Source organism: Diospyros lotus, chromosome 1, assembly GCF_014633365.1.
Source record: "Diospyros lotus cultivar Yz01 chromosome 1, ASM1463336v1, whole genome shotgun sequence".
NCBI lineage: Eukaryota > Viridiplantae > Streptophyta > Magnoliopsida > Ericales > Ebenaceae > Diospyros > Diospyros lotus.
In genome coordinates this window covers 50,954,668-50,979,801 of record NC_068338.1, presented here as the reverse complement: position 1 = coordinate 50,979,801, position 25,134 = coordinate 50,954,668, and the positions used below count along the sequence as shown (strand labels likewise).

The 25,134-nt window shown below is 36.2% G+C and overlaps 2 protein-coding genes across 2 annotated transcripts; one reads left to right on the top strand and one right to left on the bottom strand.

The window, feature by feature from the left end:
- The first annotated feature begins 7,794 nt into the window (after window positions 1–7,794).
- LOC127790614 (LRR receptor-like serine/threonine-protein kinase ERL1) lies at window positions 7,795–15,450 on the top strand. Its single transcript, XM_052320195.1, has 27 exons — window positions 7,795–8,134; window positions 9,416–9,554; window positions 9,674–9,745; window positions 9,838–9,909; window positions 10,048–10,119; window positions 10,219–10,290; window positions 10,433–10,504; window positions 10,667–10,738; window positions 10,829–10,900; window positions 10,984–11,052; window positions 11,319–11,390; window positions 11,492–11,563; window positions 11,653–11,724; window positions 11,811–11,882; window positions 11,964–12,035; window positions 12,130–12,201; window positions 12,293–12,364; window positions 12,444–12,515; window positions 12,601–12,672; window positions 12,777–12,848; window positions 12,954–13,025; window positions 13,095–13,166; window positions 13,274–13,347; window positions 13,446–13,577; window positions 13,667–14,005; window positions 14,179–14,549; window positions 14,641–15,450. The coding sequence occupies exons 1-27, from the start codon at window positions 8,014–8,016 to the stop codon at window positions 15,022–15,024; spliced, it is 2,997 nt and encodes a 998-aa protein (XP_052176155.1). The 5' UTR covers window positions 7,795–8,013; the 3' UTR covers window positions 15,025–15,450.
- A 774-nt stretch (window positions 15,451–16,224) lies between these two features.
- On the bottom strand, window positions 16,225–23,393 carry LOC127794360 (uncharacterized). The gene is made up of 16 exons (XM_052325389.1): window positions 23,388–23,393; window positions 22,759–23,251; window positions 21,802–21,957; window positions 19,816–19,981; window positions 19,508–19,616; window positions 19,026–19,073; window positions 18,701–18,801; window positions 18,521–18,599; window positions 18,338–18,409; window positions 18,123–18,173; window positions 17,881–17,939; window positions 17,652–17,709; window positions 17,502–17,564; window positions 16,544–16,609; window positions 16,394–16,438; window positions 16,225–16,304 (listed from the first exon to the last, which is right to left on the bottom strand). Exons 1-16 carry the CDS (start codon window positions 23,391–23,393, stop codon window positions 16,287–16,289), a joined length of 1,590 nt encoding a protein of 529 aa, XP_052181349.1. The 3' UTR covers window positions 16,225–16,286.
- Window positions 23,394–25,134: the final 1,741 nt, after the last annotated feature.

Genomic DNA, 25,134 nt, shown 5'->3' with positions numbered 1-25,134 from the left:
TATTTCTCGCACCACTTTTCATAGGTTAGACACAGTCCAGTAAGCCGGCCCAATCACCTAAAGCCCATAAGGCCTAAGTGAGCTCACCAGGACGAGCTCATATGTCATTGAAATCCTAGTTTTGATCGTCAAACCAAGTTAGCTCCAAGCAAGCTCTCAACAAGGTTTCTAGCGTGCTCCCAACGATATATCCAACGAGCTTCCAGCAATGCTCCTAGTTCGTTGGCCTAACCATTAAGCTAGTTGGTCTAAAATCCTTCAACTCGCATAAACAACAAAGTTGCTGGACAGTTGAATGCATGGGACCCACTCACTTTATCTAAGGTGAGCCATATCCCTCGTAATGAAAATCCCACTCTTAGTTTTATACAGATGATAAAGATTGTTTGTCCCCCATTATATCATTTTTATATTTTTATATCTTATACAAATTGTAAAGGCCCCTCATTATAAATAGGGGGCGGAAATATCATCAAATGGGGACCAACAGGAATAATCATATATTGCCACTCTAAAAAAATAGTCATGGGATAATTGTGGAGTAAACATCGTTCTGGCTGAACCACGTAAAAACTTGTTGTGTTCTTCTTATTTTTGTTCTTCGTAACAAATCACGGTCAGCTAAAATTAAACATCGACATATAATATTTGAATACTTTCAGAAGTAATACATAAAATGATCAAAATAAAATTAGAGAATATTCTAAATTTTTTATCAAACTCTTTATTCAATTTTTTAGAATAAATTAAATGATATATACGTTATTTTTTCTTATCTATAAGAACAAAGATAAATTTATTTGAAATGAGGAGATAAATTTATCTAGATAAATCTAGATAAAAAATAACGCAACTTCTTTTTTAAGTGTTGTCAAATAAATTTAAAAATACAATAAAAAATATTTTTATTTGTAATACTTTTCATATTACACTTTTTCGGTTTATATCTTAATAACAAGCACTACCTTATAAAATGTCTTTCATATATTTTACTTAAAAAAACAAAATAATAAAGAAATTGTTTCTAAATTTATTTTTATTAACCTAAATCTCCAAGTTATAATTAATTTAAGAGTAATTTTATTATTATATCAAATTTTATCTTTATCTAAAACTTATTTAAACAAAAAAGAAACCCTATTTAATCTTGACTTTGGAAATTGAGTTAAGTTCATGGTTAAACTCAGGAAATGAAATGTATGGTAAAATTTAATTTAATGCACACAATGATTTTCACAATAATTAAAAAGTATCATGTTTGGTTTCTAATGTGTAAAATGTCAAAATTTATTATTTTAATTATTAAAAATTGTTACTTTAAATTTGATTGATAATAAACGGATTCGTTATTTACGCCATATCAACGATATACATTAGATTAGATTTAATATATAAATATGATATTTAGTTCTTCAACAATTTAAAAATTTGATGTTTCGTCCCTGACATGAAAAAAAAATGAATCAAATTTGATAAAAAAAAAAAGGACCTAAATTTTATAAAAAAAACTTAAATTTTTTCATAAAAAATATCTAAAAATTAGTCATAAAATAACAAATTTTTTAAAAAGACATAATGAAATTTGTGATAACAGTCATTTAAATGAAAAATAACAAAAATTTCATTAAATTCATAAATCTTGCTCACAAATTGTAACACCCGAGAATAATTTTGAGGATAAAAATGATATTTGATAAAGGGCATAATTGGAATTTTGGGAAAAATAAGACTATAGGGCACACTAACACAGCTTTGGACGATCGAATTAATCAGAGGGAGTACCTCGGACCCTAGATAGCCAAGGAAAATGGTATAGTATCGACGAGCAATTAAAATTATGATTTTTAGTGATAAAAGAAATGAGATCGGGAACAGTTTTCGGTACAGCAAAAATATAACTGCCAATTAGGTCGTATTACCGAATTGTTATAAACGATGTCCAAAAAGTCAAAGGAGGGCATCAAGGACTAGTATTCGATGTATAGAACAACCCTTAAGAGGTTTCAGGTTGAATCGAGTGGATTTGAGGTCAAATAAATCAGTCGGGCCTAAGTGTAATTTTCTAAAAATGCCCGAGGGAGGTCAAAACGGTAAATTTTTGAAAGTTTCAAGGGAGAAATGAGAAGTACTAATCTTGGGGGTTTTAGTGAGGGTGTTAGAAAGATCAAGGGCTTGAGGTTAAGGGTCAAAATGCAAAAGGAAATTCGAAGGGGGCCAAACTGTAATTTTCGAAAATCTGCCATGGTTGGACAGATTTGGCCGCGATTTGTGGCCGGGAAATCCGGCGATTTGGGCAGCCTAGGGTCTTCAGGGAGTGGCCTAGGAGGCGTGGGGAAGAAGGCTTGGCCGGAGATCGGCCACGTGGGGGCGGATTTTGGCTATAAATAGCCAAGGGTTTGGTCGAGAAGGAGGCACCAAATCGAGCTCATTTTTGAACGATTTTTGGAGCTTTGATAGAGGGCTTTTGGTCTCTAGGAGTCAAGGATCATTTTGGAATCGATTTGAGGCGTTTTGGAGTAGGTTTGAGGGGGTTTCGAACTCGGCCGAGGGTTTGAGGCGGTCCGCCTTCCGCCGCCTGCAACCGGCCATTTGGGCCACTTTCCGGTGGCCTTTCGGCCTGATTTTGGTGGGGATAGGATCGACTTCTCAAGGGCTTTCGGGGGGTACCGGTTTCGAGGCGATCGGAGCAACCGCCGGCGACTGGCTCAAGGTAGAAGATGACCCGCGCGTGACTGCCACGCGCTAGTTCAAGCCAGTCAGCCACGTGCCCGCGAGTGAGGGCGCGTGAGACTTCAGGTAATTTCGAAATTTTTTTATTTATTTTAAGAAAATTAAATTATGAATTATTATGTAAAAATATTTGAGAAAATAGTCGTGTAGATATTTATTTTGGATTCTTATAGAAGAAAATGGGAGAAAAATAGGAAAATTGTGAGAAAATTAAGGAAAATTATAATTGTTGGATAAATGTGATGATTAGAGTGCCTTGAGGCTTGAGACGAAGTGACTCGTGCGAAGTTCGAAGAAGGCACGCAAATTGAGGCTTTTCAAGAAGAATTCGAATTACGCCTAAAGGTGAGTGTTCGCCCCCAACTTTGTTTTGACTTGTGAGTGGTTCTACCCGAAAAGGATTTTAAGCGACATGTGAATGGTTTACTGGGAATGTTCATCCCTATGGCTTGGTTTATTATGGTTGTCCAAACAATTATTTACACATGCATTGAATTTCGTACGATAAAGTGCATACATTGAGATGTTGATTTTATGCATGTTATGATTTTTCGGCGTTGGCTTGTTTTGTGTCGTCCATGTGGGACGTGGGTTGGTAACTTGTGACGTAGGCCAGAGTGACAGCACTCGGGATGCGTACCTAGGATTAATGCTAGGTGACCCACTTGGGACGGGGCTGAGACGGACTTCACCTCACGGGACCCAAGTGGCGGGGCTGAGAGTGGACACCACCCTGGTTGTTGGCTCAAGTGGCGGGGCTGCGAGTGGACACCACCCCAGGTTCCTTTGAGCAATAGCATTAATGCCGAGGTGACGTCGATTCCGAGGATAGTGCTGGTGTGACACTCTTGGGGCTAGGGTTGCGTTGGGTTTTGGAATGCTTTTGAGTTGGAGCGTAAAGCCTAACAATGACAATGGGGTGATTCCCGGGTTCATATGTCGAGGTTGTCCCTCTTAAGCATGATTGTTTTGCCAATGAGCCGAAGTGGTCGTGTCGCTTTTAGAGAGACTGCATTTTCCTCGATTAGGGTTAAGTGCTATGTGGGATTCTCTTAGGCTGGTGCATGTCGGGATTTATCGATTTTGTATATGATTTTTCATATCTGCATGAAAACGTTTTTAAACTCTCACTTAGATGATTCAGCATCTAATTTGGACTATGTCCTTGGAATATTCAAACGTTCTAGGTGAAAGCAGTGGCGCCAAGGGAAAGAATATCATCGAAATGTAGTGACTATGTTTAGTTTTCGTAGGTTTTGTCCATGATTACGATGTTCAGAGGTTATGTAATATTTTGATATTTTCATGTGAAACATCGATTTGGTTATTGTAAAGGAATTGTCAGTTATATATCATTGAGGTTTTGATCTTGCTTCCGCTGATGTGATTGTTGATACCTGTCTTAGTTTATTATTAAATTTTGATATGCTAAGAAGGTACGATCGGGATTGACGGAAAATGATTATGATGAAGGTATATGTATTGAAAGACTTATGTTGTGTGTTCGATGTTGAAAAAAAAAATAATATTTTCGAAATCTCGAGTTAACGCTCGTTGTGGGAAAACGGGGCGTTACACAAATTGTGAAATAAAGTCTTAAACATGTAGAGATAAAATAAACTCCATCAATTTTTTTTGAATATTTTTAGGTATTTTTTTAATTTTAGGTATTTTTTTAATGAAATTTTTAGTTCTTGTTATAAAATTTAGGTTTTTTCTTTAAATTTATTTTTTTAAATCAAGGATAAAATGTCAGATTTTTTAATTATTAAAAGATCAAATGTTATATTTACATATTAAGTCTAATCAATGTGTCTCAATAACGTAGTATTTATTCATAAAAACAGGCACATTCATACATATGCTATCATTTTGTCATAATAAGAATTTAAAAAATTAGTTAAGATATCGAATCTTGATATTTTGCACATAAGAGAGTAAACGCTGTATGTTTTAATTATTAAGGGACCACCATATATATTTAGCCAATTTAATTTAAATCAACTTTAAGTATTTTGAAGCATTTAAATATTTTATTAAATGATTAAAATTAAAATTAATATATTAAATAATTTTATATTATCAAACTTATTTCGCTATCCAACTTCCAATAGATCATAAATTAAAAGCGCTAAACACCATTTTTAAAGCGAAGTTCTTATTTAAAAGATCCTTTTTCCTTTGGTATTAAATAGCAACAATGTACCTAACAAGTGGTTCAGTTCAAATCTAACTGAACCCAGCCAACGTAATGTTGGAGGCTCGGCTTAGAGCCAGACCTATGCATTCGAAACACTAATGAAGCTACATCATAGCCTCATCAGAGCCTTTCTTATTGTTGCACTATGATGATATATTATATATCTATAAAAGCCATGATGTAACAGAAAACCTACCAAAATTAAATATATATATATATATAGACATAATAATAATAATAATAATAATAATAATAATATAATAATACACACATACATACACATCAATCAATTGCTTGCTACAGTGAACATCATACTAATAGCCATCACGGATCCTATGATGGTACAATCACTCCCCTGCCACATGTTGGGGCCCACTCGCCTCCCATCTTTTTTGAATTTACCTTTAAACAAATAAAATAATTCGGCACTATTTGTTATTTTCCATGATTTTTGATTTTTTTTTTCAACAGTTTTGAAAAAGCTGAGATGGTTTGTGCTGTGTAGAGTTGTACACTTGTACTCCCCGCACAGTGGTAAACTGGTAATAACAACAAATTCAGGTGTCTTGCTTGGCTTTGACTGACACCAGACTGCTGCCCAGTGCCCGCCTCCCTGACGCTCTTCAAGCAATTCCTTCTCCAGAAAAACGACAATCATTCATACTTACTCTGTGAGTTAAATTAGGTAAAATATTCATTTCTTTAAACAAGTTAAATATTGTTATTTTTAGACAAATAAATAAAAGTTTAATATTCATTTTTAATATTTTTCTTATATTACAAAGTAGTCATGAAATTTTTTTAAAATTACAAAAAAAAAAAGGTTAAAAATACCAAAATGACACCTCACAAAATTTTCGTGCTTCGTAGTTTAGCATTCCATTAAGAAATCTTATTTTATAAAAAGATATTAATATTATAGATTAGTCAAAAGTAAGTAATTATTAAAATTAACAAATATTAGGATTGTATGTTACATGAGCTCTATAATTCACAAGTAATAATACATTTGAAATATTTAATAAATTGTATAGTAAAAATAATATTCACTATATCTCTTATCTCTAAACTCTAATTATGACGTGCTACAGATATTAATACATAGTAAAGAATAACAAGCTTATGATATAGACTTGGTAAGTTAATATGAAAAATGGTTCGCTTTTGGGATGACCGTCTGGTCCGTCTCCCCGTTCTCGTGTGCACCGTTAATTGTTAACACTGTTAACTGTTGTCTCCTTTTGTTATTGATGAGTTTCTCCGTATTTAGTTTATTTGCCGGTTGAAAGGTGGGACGCATGTCCAGCACGGTCACCCGCGGGTGATAGTCAACAGTGAGGAGTCGGTATCACAGATGAACAGAGAGGCGAGCAGGACTGCAGGAGTATCGTTCTCAAGTAGCCGCCAACGTGAATGATCGATGGGTATCTTTCGTCTAGCGGCGGGTCCCACATCCTCTCCGGCGTCTAGCTTAGACGCTGCTGACGGCGGAGCCGCGGCGGGTCAGCCCCCGGCGCCACAGCCTCCTGCAATCTGTCGGCCTGTGTTCCGGCTCGGTTTCCACACTCTCGCTGACACAGCGCCCCTGCTAGCACTAGGAGCGGCAGTACTCTCTATGAACACTCCAGGGCTTTATCGCTGCCGTCGGATCTGCCACCTGTCATGGGGATCAGTTCCCAATGGCCGAAATCTTCTGAAAAGGTGAAAATACTGTTGCCGGGTTGGGTGATTGATTGTTGGGGCTTTGGTTGGTAATTGGAGGCCTCCTTTTCAGCCTCTCAGGAGAAGCTTTTCTTTTCTTTTCTTTCTTCCCCCGTTTGCAGCTTTAATTTCGTTGCCTAGTAGCTGCTAATATAATAATTTTCCCTCCAAATGATATGATTTGAGTGTCAAAATGATTAAAATGTTATTGTAATAGTAATAACAATCATTATCAATAGAAAAGGTCATTTAATCATTTTTTTTTGTACTCATCCACTGGTGGATTCGTGCTCTCAAGTTAGATTAAATATCATTATTTATTATCTTATTAGGACTGGTCATATTTACTTTGGGCCAAATTAGGCCATTCTTTACATTTGAATTGCATCTACTACTCCATGATCCATTCATCCTCAATTAGTGCTTCTTTGGAGGACATTAAAAATAATAATAAATTACAAAAAGACTTTCAATATTAAAAATACCAAATTACAACAGTGGTATATCTTATTCAACTTATTAACAGTGTGTTTAAATAGGTGTGAGAGTAAGGACGAAAACCGAGATCCGTCGGGTAGAAAGATTGCATACTGGGGTTACGTTGGTAATGACAAAGCAGCAAAGGAGGCTGTCCCCCTAATTACAACAAAGCGCTCTTTGGCTGCCAATGCCCCCACACACAGAGACGGCTGCTGCCGTTCCCGTGAAATACTTAAAGCCGTCCTTTCAATTCAAGGCAACCAACTAGCCTCGTTCGATTTTTCTTTTTTCTTTTAATTAAAAATCATTTTCAGTTTCCGATTCTAATTCTACATACGCTAATAAGTTATTGCATTTCCAGCAGAGTTGCAATTTTCCTTGGGAAAGAAGTTTATCTATTTCCTTGAATCATTTCCTCCGCGCTCGAAACCGAGCGCCAGTGCAGTGCATCAGGAAATCTCGACCGTCGGATCTTTGCCACCCGCAAGATAAGAGCGCGTGACGTAACACACCTTGGCTGTCACAAAATTAACATCACCGATGGTTTCGGTCTCCGCCGTCAAATAACTAACGTCGCTTCACCGCCGTTTAGAGAACTATCACATTACATGTGCGTGGTAAATGCACCTTCATATACATACATTTGTAGTTATATATACAAATGTGTATATGTGTATCTCTCTTATTCTCTCCCGGCTTTCTCTCTCTTCATAAACAGCAGGCTGCCATTAACACGCTGGTTGCATTTTCCCTTCCAGTTCACGCCAAACGTCTGCTCTCTCTCCCTCTCTCTCTCTCTGTGTTTGGATTCGGATTGGAGAGAGAGAAATCCTAGCAAACCGTTGGTTTCATTCAGCTATATTCTCTGCAACGTTTTGCTTTCTGCCTGTGTTTTTGGAGTAATGGAGGAGCCGCTGATATCTCTGAATCTGAAGATGAAGAAGAAGAAGAAGCTTTTTCACTTCTGTGTGTTGGCTGTCGTCGTGCTAATCCTTCCTGTGGCTTCGCCACTTAGTGATGAAGGTGATTTCTAGTGCGGCCAGTGCTCTCTGATTTCTGCTTCGTCTTGCTTTCTGTTTATTTTTTTCGGCTGTTTCCGTTGTTTTTGATCGGTGCGAGCGAAGGTTATTACTGTTTTGTAGTACCTTTCCGTTTACCAGTTTTTGGAAATGGAAGCCTGTTTTGTAGCTTCGGCGAGTTGGAAAGTTTGAGATTGGGAGAATTTGATGAATTTTGATTTACACTGAGAGAAACATGTGTTCTAATCTGGTCTGTTTGGTTCTCCGGTCAATACTGGAGATGTGAAGGATAAACTAGCGCTGGCTTCAACTCCATAAGCAAATAATTTATTTATTTACCTTCTTCGTGCATATGAGCTTAGCCATAGCTAATTTATCGACACTGTTCCCTGTTCATTTTAGTCCCTGAGATGTTATTCCTATTTACGAATTTCATACTGTTTTTTCATTGCTGTTTTTGACTAAATGGACCGTGTTATATTTGCTTGAGTAAGTTTGAAAATGATCGACGTTTCGAAAGTTTCGAGAAACTGGTTAGTTCCCGGTAAATGTCGTACGCTACAACGTAAATTATCACTGGTTTTATATTCAATAAGAAAAACTCTTCCATATGGCTTTTCGAGGAGTTGCTCCAAATAGGTGGCCTAGCCTAATTCGATAACAGTTGAGTATTTGGCTTCACAATCGTTCCTGACGGTTCCATGATGCCCGTTGATTTTTTTCAATCTCGGCGTATTGAGCGGCTTAGAAAGAGAAACATTCATGGTGGGTAACTAAGACCGTGTGTTAATGCTGGACAGTTCTTTATTATTAAATACAAGATAAAAGCATAGTTGAGATAAGGCTATTTAAAACAAATGTCTATTAAGGATATAGCGGTGTCTATGGCGATAAGATGTGCGAGATATTAATAGGATGGATTGCATTGAAGGATTAACATCACCTGTGAGGCCAATCTATGTAATTTTGAAAAAGTGGGTGTAATGAATGAAATTTGTAGCAAAACAGCTAAATTAGTATAAAGGGTTATCCTTGTTATGGTATAGCATAGTTTTATGGAATGTTTGGCCATTGATTGCCAAGGTTTGAGAGCTAGATTTAATGAAGCCGAATGAACTTAGTGGGATTGAAGCTTGTGACAAAGATGATTTGTTTTTGCTACTTGTACTTAATCATGTTATTTGAGAATTTGAACAATTTACTTTCTGGTTATTATAGTAGAGGAAGTAGTTTCAGATTGATTACTTACATTATCTTTCTGTCGGCGACTGTGTTATCTGAGCAGGCAAGGCATTGATGTCAATTAAGGCGGCATTTAGCAACGTAGCAAATCTGTTACTGGACTGGGATGATGTTCACAATGATGATTTCTGTTCTTGGCGAGGCGTGTTCTGTGATAATTCCAGCTTCTCTGTTGTTTCTCTGTACGTTTATGGTTTGCTTCTCCATCTCAATGTAGACTTCATGCCGTGGTTATAGATGATTCTGCTAACTAAACATAACGGAGTTCAATTTCTGTTCGTTTCCAATATGTGGTTTCTAGGAACTTATCAAGTTTGAACTTGGGTGGGGAGATTTCCCAAGCTATTGGAGACCTGAGGAATTTGCAGTATATGTATGCTTTCCATGCAAAATTATGATGTTCTTTTCATTCATTGCAGACTAATTTCCACATTACTAAACTGAAATGTTCTTGAGTAATTACAGAGACCTGCAGGGAAACAAGTTAACTGGTCAAATTCCGGATGAAATTGGCAACTGTGTTTCTCTCACAATACTGTAAAATATCCTTTCTGGCTGCCTTTTAATTACAAACATTTGTGCTTGCATGTTTGAGTGACCATCTTCGATAAACCTGGAAGTGTTGAGGTGCTAACTATTTCAAATTTATTTGATGGTTGTGTTTCCTGGATGCAGGGACTTATCAGATAATTTACTGAATGGGGACATACCATTTTCAATATCTAAGCTTAAGCAACTTGAGTTGTTGTGAGTAATTATCTATGTTATTTTGAGTGATGCTCCTATCTATACAGTGTAATGCTAAAAGTTCGATAGACCAAGGCTTGAGAGGAACTGTGAATGCAGGAACTTGAAGAACAATCAGTTGACTGGTCCCATCCCTTCAACTTTGACACAGATTCCTAACCTTAAAACTCTGTGAGTAACTGATTTTCTGGCGGACCACGCAAACGTGCCTGTGTAAACTCTGTAGATTTTTCTGGTCAAATTGCGGTGACACCCATTCTATTAATTCTATGGATTCCTGTTCTCATTTGCTTTGTGCAACTCCCTTCTTCAGGGACCTGGCTCGAAACCAACTTGCTGGTGAGATACCAAGATTGATTTATTGGAATGAAGTATTGCAATATCTGTAAGTGCTGTTAAAACCATGTAGTTTATTGATGTAACTGTCTTTACAAGAATCGGGTTGATATTGATTTATACTGTAAACCCTTGATGTGATGTATCTTGAAAAACTTTTAGGTGGTCAGTCTATTAACAAATGGACTCTGATTGCAATCCTTACTGACAGGGGCTTACGAGGCAATTTATTGACCGGAACCCTATCCCCAGATATGTGCCAACTGACTGGCCTTTGGTATTTGTAAGTTTAAGCTTATGCTGATGGTAGTTTTTGCTCATTAAATACCACGTCTTTTGGGAGGGTGTTTAAAGATTCCCATTTTACTTTCAGCGATGTGAGAGGCAATAAGCTGACTGGAACAATCCCTGAAAGTATTGGTAATTGTACAAGCTTTGAGATCTTGTAAGTTGTGTGATTGTCTCTCTTTTGGACTTACTTATAATTACCCTTTCAAGAGCTGAGATATTATTGTGTATGCATCTCAGGGACATTTCATATAATGAGATCTCCGGGGAGATTCCTTACAATATTGGGTTTCTACAAGTGGCCACTCTGTTAGTTCTTCTGCTTGCTCTTCTGTGTTGGACACGTTCTTTGCTTGAAATCTTTATAGGATGTGTTCACTAATCTGTCTGGAAATATTTACTGATACTATAATGGAACATGCATTCTTAATCTATTTATATAGTTCCTATTTCAAAAATATTTTTAAGGGGAAATACTTTTTGTCTGCCGAAGTTGAAGTTCACAAGCTCCAGATTGCTGAATTAAGCATTTTGTGCTTTTTCTTGATGCTATTGTGCGTGTGGTTTTCTGTCAGATCCCTTCAAGGAAATAGGCTCACAGGAAAGATTCCTGAGGTGATAGGTCTAATGCAAGCTCTTGCTGTATTGTAAGTATACATTTGAACATGTCAAATGTTATTGATCCTTGAACAACTGTATCTTTTTCTGAAGGTTTATGCTTTTCCTGTTTATGATTATTTTCCCTCAGGGATTTGAGCGAGAATGAACTTGTTGGGCCAATTCCACCAATTTTTGGCAATTTAACTTACACTGGAAAACTGTGAGTTTGTTATTTCAGAAATTATATTCAGTGGATTGTGGTCGCCTCATTAAATCTTGAACTCATGCGTTGGTATGCCCAACAACTAGATATCTGCATGGCAACAAGCTTACTGGACCCATCCCCCCTGAGCTTGGGAATATGTCAAAGCTTAGCTATTTGTAAGATACATCTTATGTGTTCTCTCTATTTGGCGGTTGCTTAATTTTTTGTTTTTGATATTGATGATGATACTTCTAATTTACAGGCAATTAAATGATAATCAATTGGTTGGTGGAATCCCTGCTGAACTTGGAAAACTTGAGCAGCTTTTTGAATTGTGAGTCTATTTATTTTTCTGATTAATTTTTGTAACTTGGTTCTGTAGTTGTTGTTTGATGGATCTCGTGCGTTGTGCCAGGAACCTTGCCAATAACAACTTGGAAGGACCTATTCCTCATAACATAAGCTACTGCACGGCGTTAAATCAACTGTAGGGCATTTGGATTGTGCTGAGCAAATTGGCTTGTATTTTAAATCCAAGGGTGACTACGTTCTGATGGAGTTGTCTTGCTCTTTTATTGCAGCAATGTGTACGGCAATCGCTTAAGTGGTTCCATTCCTCTGGGTTTCCGAAATCTTGGAAGTCTGACTTACCTGTAAGTTTGAAATTGTATTCATTATGGCTTTTATAATATGGTTTCTCTTTTGACGTTCCTCTTATATTTATGGTCATTTGCGTAACTGCAGGAATCTCTCGTCAAATAATTTCAAAGGAAGCATTCCTATTGAGTTGGGAGGGATCATCAATCTTGATACACTGTTTGTTTCTGACAACATTGTAGGATGCACTGCACTTTTTTGCAAAAATTTATTCTTATAAGCCTATTTGGTTATTTAGGGATCTTTCAAATAACAATTTCTCGGGGGCTGTTCCTGCTGCTGTTGGTGACCTTGAGCACCTGCTCACACTGTAAGCGATGCATTTGCAGTCATTCACAAATTTGTTGAGTTGAAAATAATAATCTGCCAAACTTGTGACCATTTTTTTCATTTAGGAATCTGAGTCGTAATCATCTTGGTGGCCCACTTCCTGCAGAATTTGGGAATCTTAGAAGCATACAGATAATGTGTGTTTTATTTTAAACTCTTCATTTAAATCCAGTTCAATTTAATGAATTATGTGGCTTTAGATGCTATTCATCTGCAAGAATTTTTCTGCCCATTCTTGCAGTGATATGTCATTCAACTACTTGTCCGGTCATATTCCTGAAGAGTTGGGGCAGTTGCAGAATATTGCATCTCTGTAAGTTTGCTATCGCTTTTCTGCTACTTTATTGTCTTTCTTGAATCTTCTTATATTTTAGAGTCAAATTGATCTTTTCTTACTGCTGTTTGTTTTGCTTTGTAGGATACTAAATAACAACAATCTGCATGGACTCATTCCTGATCAGCTAACTAATTGTTTCAGCCTTTCTGTCTTGTGAGTTCTGCTCCCCTGAGATTTACCATACTGGAGGTTCTCTTGATTACTAATACTAGTGTGTTTTAGGAATGTCTCCTACAACAACTTGTCAGGAGTTGTTCCTCCCATTGGAAATTTTTCACGGTTTACTCCCGACAGGTAATGGGGATAAGCACTTTTTTTATAGTCTCTCGTATATGGTCCTTTGTTTGTTACTTGTCATATCTTTCCTTTATTTTTATCGAGTTATAACTTTTTATCATCAGCTTCATGGGAAATCCATTTCTATGTGGGAACTGGTTGGGTTCTATATGTGATCCGTATGCACCTAGACCAAAAGGTAATTTGATGTGGCACATTCAAATCTTCTGTCACTTTGCCCCCTCATTTGGGTGATAGTGTTGGTGACTCTGAATGCCTCGTTCTGGTAATGTGCAGTAATTTTCTCAAGGAAAGTTGTGGTTTGCATAACATTGGGCTTTTTAATGCTACTAGCTATGGTATTAGTAGCTGTATACAGATCAAATCAACCGGATCCCCTTGTGAAAGAATCTATGAAGAGCATCCAAGGTATGTTTGCTGACTGGAAGATATCTTTGTAACCGACAATATTCTTGCTCTCTAAGATGGGCCTTTTTTTTTTTTTTTTTCTTGCTCAGGTCCTCCTAAGCTTGTCATTCTTCACATGGACATGGCTATTCACACCTATGAAGACATAATGAGACTCACTGACAACTTGAGTGAGAAATATATGGTAGGATATGGTGCTTCTAGCACTGTATATAAGTGTATACTGAAGAACTCCCGGCCCATTGCAATTAAGCGGCTATATACCCAGCACCAACACAACTTGAGGGAGTTTGAGACTGAGCTTGAAACAATTGGCAGCATCAGGCACAGAAATGTCGTCAGCTTGCATGGTTATGCACTGTCACCCTTTGGTAACCTACTCTTCTATGACTACATGGAAAATGGTTCTCTTTGGGATCTTCTTCATGGTTAGTAACCTCAATTTTTTTTCGCCACAATGTGCAGCAATATTACAAATTTATTTATTAAGGTTCCCTTACTAAATTTTCTTGCTACGGAATTTGTGGTAGTTGCGCATCTATTTTCCCTGTTTGCACTGTGAAGCAAATCACCAGTGGTTTTGTGTTAACATGCTTGACAGGACCTTCAAAGAAGGTAAAACTTGATTGGGATGCGCGGCTTAAAATTGCTGTTGGGGCTGCTCAAGGTCTCGCATATCTTCATCACGATTGTAATCCTAGAATCATCCACCGTGATGTCAAGTCATCAAACATTCTGCTGGATGACAACTTCGAGGCCCATCTATCTGATTTTGGGATTGCAAAATCTATTCCAATAGCCAAGACTCATGCATCAACTTATGTTGTTGGAACCATTGGTTACATTGACCCAGAGTATGCCCGCACCTCTCGCCTAAACGTGAAATCAGACGTTTATAGTTTTGGCATTGTGCTTTTGGAACTTCTCACAGGCAAAAAGGCAGTTGACAATGAAGCCAACTTGCACCAGCTGGTATGGTCTTCCTGATATTGCATATTCTCTTCCTGACGACTTTTCTGAGTTCTCGCTAAAATTGATTATTCTCCGTTCTGTTTGAATTCAGATATTGAAAAAGGCGGATGATAACACGTTAATGGAGGCTGTTGATCCAGAGGTGACAATCACTTGCGTGGATTTATCCCATGTTAGGAAGACTTTCCAGCTTGCGTTGATCTGCACAAAGCCTCATCCATCGGAGAGGCCAACGATGCATGAGGTTTCTAGGGTCTTGGTGTCAATGCTTCCATCTCCGCCGGCAGCCAAGCCAAGCGGGGCACCGTCTAAGACCATCGACTATGCTCAGTTTGTGATCGATAAAGAACGGGCCCAGCTGAAAACGCCACCGCAGAAGCAGCAGCAGCAGCAGCAAACCCAGGGCGAAAGCAATTCCTCAGATGCCCAGTGGTTGGTTAGGTTCGGCGAACTTGTCTCCAAGAATACTCGTTAGAAAGGTCTGCGTTTAATTTTTGCCATTTGCCTTGGGGGTTGAAGAATGGGAGCAGTGTTTGAATGGATGAGGTGGATCCCAAATTTTGGTTGTGTGGGGGTTTCTGTTCCAATCTGGAGTTAGATGCATGTTCAACAACTTTGTTTTGAAATATGGTGTACAACTAATTTGTAAGTTCTAATAGAAAATACTGATCTGGGGGCGAGGAATTTACCGTAGTAACCGTACGTTGTATGTTCTCTCGACGCTTGATTAGTTGATACACTGGGATCTTTGCTAACATGAAGGGGGGGCCCTTTAGATAGATTTGTGTGGTTTTTGTTTGTAATATGCGGGCTCCTGAAATTTAGAAAAAATAGTGATTAGTTTCAGGGTTTTATGTTTAAGAAAACGGAAACCTAATTAAATAAAGTGGCGGACCGTGAAATCTTCTCTTGGTACTTTTTAATTTCATTTCATGTTGTCATAAATGATTGTCTTATTATTTATTTGTATGCGTAACTTATATTTTGATGCAAGATGTTATGGCTAGTATAACTGTATTGCATACTTAATGTCTTAATATGTTTCATTAAATTATTTTCGATTACTATCGGAATATTATAATTATTAATTATTATTGTTGTTACATATTAAAAGTTGGTATATTGCTAAATCGTTGTATTTTCATTTGTTAAATAAGAAAGCAAAATATTTTTAGTGCTATTGTTTATTGATCTTTGAACTTGGAAGGCAAGATAGGTTTACTTTTTAATTTTTAACTTGAGATGGAAAATTAAAAATAGATATATGAAAATTGGCACTAAAAATTAACAGATAAAAACTAGTAAAATCAAATAGGGCTAGGATTTCTTGATATCTGTTTTAACGATGGGGCGCAGGCAATGTATATCTCTTAAAATTGTTGATGCTATCAATGGTTTTTATTTTCCAGTTTAATGCGGCAACCAGCAGACGCTTTCAGAGTGAGATTAGTAAAACAAAACCTCCTTTGTGGTCTGGTTCCTGCGCTGTTTTCAAACCCAGTTCTATTTCGCTGTACACTGATAGACTTCTCTTAATATTTTCAGATGGATGATTTTTGTTATTTCTGAGAACAAATTAGCTTTGCTTTAGGTTCCATATGATCTAACCTGAAATTGCAAAAGAAGAAAACTCTGCAAATCTGATGACTGCAAAAACCTCTACGTTGATTCTTACTTGGGAGCCGGGACCCCTACAATGGCTTCTTCCCCGGTGCTTTAATGGCGTCAACAACGATCCTACGTCCTTCCAGACTTCTGAACAAGGGATTGTATTGTGGGCTCAGAATTTTCGGTTCATTGGCTTAGATGAGAGCATATTAAATAAGATGTTGAACGTACGACACCTTGAGTCCTGGATTGAAGGAAGCGGGGAGGTTCTCCTTGGAGCCCTATTGTAAAACGGTGGAATGAAATGAAAGCAGTTAAACTCAGAAGACGTGTGATGTTTTTGAAGTTCAATAGACATTTTGTCACAGTTCTTCCAAGTAACTGACCTTACTCCTCTGAGGTGGTCTGGGGTGAGAAATTACATCCCCCTCGAATTCAGATTTCAGGGACAGCTGACATTAAAGATTGAAATAAGAATATAAAGAGAAACAAATGAAGAAATGAATAGGAACAACTCTAGGATGTTAGGTCCAAGATCTATGCACGGATCCTATGCTTGTAACTAGAATTTGTGAAAAAAAAAAAAACAAATGAATAAAAATAAATATTCTAATAACTTGTCAAAGTTTATATAAAATAAGAATCTCACTTAAAAAAAAAAGATCAAAGAATCGAAATAAGTTCATATAGATTTTTGTATATATAAATATACGAGTTCCTTTTGCTGACTTCTAATTCTTAATGTAGCCTAGAGGATGGGATGAAAATATTTTCCATTACTTCCTATCCTCTACTTTCTCCCAAATGAGAAAAAATTATTTTAAAGAGATTTAGTAATAAAACCAAATAAAAATGAGTGAAATGGCATGAAAATATTTTCTTCTCCGTCGAGATATATGAATGGAAGTAATGGAGAGCAACTAGCTACAAAAGAAATAATAATAAAGTAACGGAGAGCAATAGAAATAGATGGCATAGAAGGGTATTAAAACAATATATAACCATTATACCTTTTTAACAAAAAGATATAATGTGGCTAAGTAAAGGCAAATTTGAACTTTTAAACAATTAAAGTTAAGTGGTTGTCAAAACACAATATCAAGTTATCTATTTCCATCTCATCAGTTCTCACCGAGTTTAGGGAGACAAAAGTATAGGATTTTGGATGGAAATGAATAAAAAATGTTTCAATTAGTTTTCATTCTATTTCATCGCTAGTATCTATCTTAAACGAGCAGAATGTTGTTCCATGAATTTCCCTCTTTCCCAAATGCACTTTAAGAAGTTAAGAGGATAAATAGAAGAGAAGGATGGAAGATAATCTAAATGTATATGGTATCCTACCTTGTTGAATAATTCAATTGGTGGACTGTAGGATGCTCTGTTATCATTTGGAAGCTTGAGATCCTGCAGGCAGCAAGAGCTAGATTTATTTCATATTATAGTGTCATAGAGATCTACTTGGAAGCTTGAGGGATTAATGTTAACAGTCACCCTTTTGACAAGAGGGCGGCAAGCTTGGACTCTTTTTCGCATTTCATACTTCTCTTGCCTGCACAGATAAGCATTTTCACAGTTCAACCTGAGATATGAATAGTTGGCAATAGCATTCATAAGGCGGTGTGCTTTGGGAATGATTTTCCAAGCCAGCTGGGTTCCAAAGAAACTCTTTTTTAGGTGGCAAACTTTGAAATCAAAAGAGGTTCACAGTCCAAACTTTTACCTTCCAACGTCTTTGGTCCCATTTTCTGAAATGGACTCAGGATTCTGTATGTTGACTGCCTGCAATTACGAACTTACAAGCTTCTGAGCAGTGAATAAATAAGCATCAATAACACGAGACCTAGTATAATTGCCAGAAATCGAGTATAAACTCAAAACAATCTACGAAATTATTAGAAAAAAAAGTGTATGGATAGGTGTCCAAAGAGCACAAAAGTCCACAATATAGAGACAATTGCCTACATTAGTAGATGAGTGTTGCTTGGCCCTCTCTGATGTCTTCGAGTGGAACACCTAAAAAGAAAAAGAAATTGAGGGTTGTAACAGGAGTTAGTATTGTGGAAAGAACCTATTTCTCTATGAAACTTTCTGCATCTGTGCTTGAAAATATTATTTTTTTTTATAACCACAAGTGCCCAAAATTATCAAATTGGAATGAAAGACGGAAATGTTGACACCTGACAATTTACTTGAGACAATGGAGACCGTGCCCTGTTCTTCTTTTGAAGTGGCGGAGGAACCTTGAGAATCTGCCAAACCCAAATGCGTACAACACAAAATTAAAACTGGCAACTTCATTGATTACAGCTTCATGAAATTAGGAAAACAAAACTTATTTTCCTTTTATTGAAACTACCAACTTTTCTGTTCAAAGGCCTTGATTTTAATGTAGGAGCCACTGATTTTGCATGTTCCCCTGAGTCTGAACTACTCCTGGACCTGCAATTAGTACATGCCAATGCCTTTAGTGAAAGAATTCTGCAAATTCTACATCAGGACATAGCCCAGCAGATACCAGTACAATCTGACAAGGAGCTTACCTATGTTTTTGAGCTCTTTGTGCAGTTTCCAGATGAGGCCCTCTGGGAATAGTAACTTTGGACTTGGAACTAAATGTACTAGCATCAAATTGTCGAACTTGCTTTATATTTTTTTAATAAAAACAGAAGGGGGAGGAGGGGGAAGGGGGCAAGACACAGAAAGAAAGGAGAAAGAAGAAAGAGGGAAAAAAAGATGAGTGGTTAAAAAAATCCACTAGTATGTAAGAATATGTTGACCTAAATAGACTTGGAATGCGTTGAATAAAGTGAGTAATCATTATAACCTTAAGTTAGTAACAGCAAACAATTCAGGTAGATAAATTACCTTGGATAACTTGTGTAACAACAAGCTTTGGTGCTTTAAACGAGCAACCTGGTTCATGGCATAACGACATTCTTATACATCAATGGACAACAACATGAAAAAGAAATGGAAATACCTGCTCATGTGTCAATAGACCAATACAAAGGAAGGCACAAATCTACAAGTGTCTAAGGAGCGCATATACTTCTATGGACATGTCAAACACTAATTCAAAAGTGTTTTTTGGTTTTTTGAATTTCTCTATAGGACTCAAATTAGTCTAGCTTTCAGAAAGAAAATGATGTATTCTAATTTTTTAAGCACAGCTGATATAATGGTATCATAGTCATTTGGTGCACCTATCATTAACAGATCATCACACGTAACAAAATTGATTTTATCTACAAATTTTACAATTCTAAGGCATACAATAAGATTTGCCCGCCGAAATATGCGGACCGACATAAAAATGAAATATCAATAAAAGAGTACTTCAACTACACCTTACTCAGATAGCCATTCTCTAGTTTTTGCCTTTTAGTAGCACAACTGCCAACCTCATGAGGGCTCCTTGAACTTCTCCCATCCATTTTAGTCAATGGCCTCTGACACCTGGCAGTTAAGGGTGGAGAAATGAAAGGAAGATAGAAAAATTGGTGTTTAGGTGGGGGGATGACAATAAACAGACTACAACATAGCAAAGCAATAGTTGGAAAAAAAAAAAAAAAAATCCCCATCGAGCAGGCAACAAAATTTAGAGATCAATAAGCAACTGTTGCTATAAATTATCTTAAAAAGGAACAACTATAACCTTCCTGAGAATTGGCAGGAATAGACCTCACTGGCTCCATTTAACTTGGCCAAATGACTTGCTGTAGGTTTCATAAAAGTTGAGCTCCTTATTTTGGATGACATGGCCATAGAGTTTCTTTTCATTTTTGGAATACCATAAGCCATATCATTACAAGATTTTGGTCCTGAAAAGGCATAAATTAGGAACCAATTAATTGACCAGAGGAAAGGGTGGGTAAACATCACTTACAAAAAACAAAAGGAGAAGTAAATGCTTAACTTAATTTTTTATTATTAAGGAAAAACAAATTCATATAAAAGGGAGCCTACGCAAATGTTGAAAGTTTGTCAGGCAGGCTCCTAAACTAACTTAATCCACCCCATTGGAAAATAAACCTAAAAATTGAGGAACTAAAAAGTGAAAAAACATACCTGCATGAAGGATTTCTGTTCAATGATGAGAAAATTTGAAAAACAGCAAGGAAAGACACATAGCAGAGATGACAAGTTACAGTTAAGAAGGCAATAATCTGATTTTTTTTTGTAAACTGGATGGAATAAGTACTAAAAGATGACCAAAGACCATATCCTGGCACATAAAGCAATATTACCAAGAGAGAAACATAGTAAATCTCTAATGAGGATCAGTAATTGAAGAACTAAGGATATTAACATAGTTGAGATATATACAACATATCAACCCTTAATCCTACTATGTTAGGCCAGTTAGAGATAGGAATATTTGTGTGTGTGTGCATGTCTTTACTAGCTACAGACATAACAGTAATATCTATGAAGATACTATATTAACTGAACATAGGAGATGTCATTTAATCATAAAGTTAAACATCAATTTTAACATGGGAAAATTAAATTATGTCATCAATCATATGCTATATTGCTATTGTAATAGAAATCTGGGAAACATTCAAATTTAAGTTCAATAAATCATCTGTCAAAAATATGTAAGTTCACCAAACAAGAAAATTCATCATCCAACACATTATTACGATCTAAACCCATCAATCCATATCCAATATCATCAATATTTCACACGTCATGTGGCATATCAGATATGTAAATTTGGGAGGTCTGACTAGTATATGTGTCGTAAATGTTGGGTTATTCTTCCCCCTGTTATCTCTATGTTTTATACCAAGAATTCCATCCAATAAATAACTGGAAATAAAAGAAAAAAAAATCATTAATGAAAAAATGGAAACGAACAGGAGCATTCTAGAGCCAATCAATCAAATAGATATGAATATCAAAAACAAGTCCAAGGATGCCATCAGTATCTTCCTTTAGGATGGTGGGAATGGTATTTTACAAGTTGCGATGCAGTAATATATTGGAGACAATTAAATCTGAGGTCTTGGAAGACACCATGCAGTACAAGAAAAATAAAAAAGAAACTTGTGTCAGATAGTCTCTATCAGTTTCTTTATTCTTGTTTCACAATGAGGTGTAACTACTTATCTCTTAACCTTATGTATATCAATATAGGGCCTGACTGTCAACATACTACTTCTGGTTCCTAATATTGCTAGTTAAAATTATAGGGCCATAATTCAGATAAAAATTACAACAAAGAAATAGAAATACATAAGTTTCCCACATAAGGAAAATGGCAGCATGACAACGCAGTAAAATTCTCTCCAAGGAAGGAGAAAGAAAGAAAGGGGTAACTCCTCCCGGTAAGAGTATTTTATTCGATAACATGGTTTGAAAATTTGAATCTCCTGATTGGATTTTATAACGTGGTTTGATTCTCCAAATTGGGTACATCACGAATAAAGATGAAGATCACTTTTGAATTATCATTTCTCGTATAAACACAAACTTCAAACATGTTCAATAGTAAATAGTAAGAGGCAATACTAAAGGAAAAACCTCAAGAGAACCTAGATTTCATCAAATTGTTTTTCTATTTTTCCTGAAAGCAGCAGAATTTCTTCAAGGTGTACCGTTGCTAAAAACTATCTATGATAGAGGAGAGTAGTACCATTTTTGTTGTCATATGATACACCACCTTCAGAATCCATGTCAGAGTCCAGGTTCCCGCCACTAGAAATCATGCTTTCCCCATCATTTGAACACAGAGAGGAATTTGTAGTTTCTACTCTGATGTCTTCTCTCCATTTCAACTTTAATATAAATGCTGAATTTTCATTTTTTTTGCAGGGGGAGGGGGTGCAAGTGAGACAAATATTAACTTAGGCATGAGTTAAATATAGGAAAAGAAGTGCATCATTGCAGAATAAATAAGAAAGGTTGATTTTGGCATGCAAACTGAAGACAAACAGATTGAGAACAATAGAACATGCCTAATGAAAGAAGTCTGGCTATGACACATCCATCCACGTAAATAGCAAAGCAATTTTTCTTTCTTTCTCTGTTTTTTTTTTTTTTTCTGTCAATGAAACACCTAAATAGTTCAGAGCGTGTAAATAAATATGAAGTCCCGTTGGAGAGACGCTAGTTGATCATAAAACTAGAGCTGGCTGAAGACAAATGATTAACCTAATTGTCCTGTTCCCCTCAGTTTATTTCCATTGGTACTAACAAGTACTTTCTAATTTTCGTGATTAAGAACCTAAATTTGCCTATAAAACGTGAAGAACTCGTACGACCTTCTTGCTCTCTTAGATTCAGATTATATAACTGATTCCAGACTTCTAGCATTAGAATACCTGGACTACAACCACACATTGCAAGGGTGCTATCATCAATCAAAATAATTGACCGGACAAAGCATCAATAAGCAATTGATTGAACGAAATACATCCTCCTTGGCACTCTTTTAGACTCGGGAAACGCATTGCTATTCGAAAATGCTACCATTCAGTCAAATGAAATTGCAAAGGTCCAACGAATAATCAATCAAATGAATGGACCGAACGAAATTCATATGCGCGAACAAATTTTGAGCCTAATGCATCGCTTGAATTCAAACGCTTACGAGAAGGCGAATAATTTCCAGAATAGTCAAACCAGCGATCAGCCTCATGAGCCTCGGAAGGCGATTCCGGCCGAGTGAAATCGAAGAAGCGAGCGGCATCGAACTCGTAGCAGGAATCAACTTCCGAGGCGTCGTCGGAACAATCCGCCACGAAGTCCTCCAATTGCTCGTCCATATCTCCGTGCAATGCGAGATTGTCCGAAAAGCGAAATTTCAGACGAAGAAACCAGAGGACTCCATTGACGTCCTCCTGGCTTTCTCCTTCTGTGAGTTTGCAGGATGGATTTCTTCGGTGGCGAAACCCTATGGATTGGGAGGAAACAAGCGAATGAGAGGATTTATATTGGCGAATAGCGAAATTTGCGTGTTTTGCAGAGAGGGCATGGAAGGAAACAGTGATGACGTGCGTCCCGGTATATTTAGAGAGAGCATCGACATGGACATATATACACAAGCGGTAAAGGCCGGCCAGGCCAAAGCGCAAAGCCGGACACTGAAATAGTGAAATTTTTGAAAAAGTGGGACCCTCTCTTCAACAGATGGGATAGTCCCGCTGTCGTTTCCCTCTTTATTATTGTTGTTGTTTATTTTTTTTATTTTTCAATTCTATTTTTATGAAAAAAAAATACACGCATTAACTCTGAAATTTAGATAATTGTAAAATTAATTCTTAAATTTTGAAAAAAATATATAATGAATACTTTTAAAATTTAATATTATGTTATGTTATAATTTTAACTTATGTTAGTTAATCGCATTAAAGTATTTAAAAATAATAACATATTCTTATATTTTTAAATTTTTTTTCTTTCATTTTTTTCTATCTCTGTTCTTGAGTGCGCTCTCTTTCTTTCTCTGGATTTGTTAGTGACAAGAATAGTCTCTCTTTACCCCTAGGGCATAGGTCAAATGATCGAATGAATAATATGCAGATATTAATTTGATGAATTACGAGTTTGACATTACCTTGCGCAAGGGTCAAAACCCTAATCTACCATTTATCTCTCCTAACGTAATAGATAACACAAATATTAAGGATCGTGCAATGATGGTCATCCCAATAATAGTATCTGTTTTCCAACTACGGCCTTAATTCGCAATAGCCATGATTCCTTATTGTCGATGGTGGTGCTCTTTTGCCACTATTTTTTTTCTTTTTTTCTTTAGAAATTGAATAATTTAATCTATATAAAATGTGAAACCCTTTGATTAGCATATAAGAGTTTATGACCCTTCGATTTGTAGAGGGGTTTGTTTTGATGGCGACAAGAGTTTTCTTTTTTTAGTTTTTATTTGCACACAAAGGTTTTCTTTTACGTTTTCTTTATACACAGATTTGTTTTTTTTGTCTGTGTTGAGTTTGTCCAATGCAAACATGCGAGGGGGATTTTTTTTGGGGGGGAGAGGCACACTCATTCTCATTTGATCAGTGTCAGATAAATATTATGTTGCTCGATGCAGACAATATAACATTCTTATCTTTATATAATATTTTTTTATTTTCAAACCAAAATAGCTACGGGTTGCCATGGACCATCAACCATTGTTTTTTTTGTTTTGTCTCAAATGAGATGAGAGAGAAATAGATGAAATAAAGAGTTAAAAGTTTTTTTGTTTATCAATGTAGGAGGTTATTATTGTTTTTCAAACTTTAAAGGTAGTTCTTATAATTTTGTTAAATTTGGTGAATGTTCTTTGCATTTTTCTATTTTTTTTGTTAAAAATAACATTTTATTAAAATTGATAGTCAAAAATAGAATAACTTCAACAATTAAGAAAAACAAATCATAAATTTGATTTCAAAATTTCTGATTTTGCAAATAACAAAAGCAGAAAATCATATTAAAACAAGCTTGTATTATTTTAAATCATTCTCATTTGCCTTCCAAGAGATAACAAGATATGTTTAGTATTTTATTTTTTATTATTAATTAAAAAGTTAAATCAATATCATAAATTTTTATATCTAAAATAAGCCCAGTTCATAAGATTTTATCAATCAATTATCAATGTCAAAAGACAAGACATGCCTAGAGCCTTGCCAAGGAAGATGAAGCCAAAGAGCACGCTCCTGCATGCATCATCCTTGGAATCCAAATTCAAACTGAAGGGAGGAAGATGACGACAAGAAGGCACTCACAGGGGAAGCTTTTCTCTCTTTATTTGATTCCTCTGGGTAAAGGTGACATGTGGCCATTAAGAGAGAGTTACATGCCCTAGTCCAGGCTTGTAGGAAGCGGCCGTCTTCAATATTTTTCATTAAATGATTAATATTTTCTATTTTATGTTGCCGCTTTACCCTTATTATTAATAGGAGTTATTTTTATTATTTAAAAGTTTAATAATTTGTACTTTCACAAAACTAACCTCAAACAA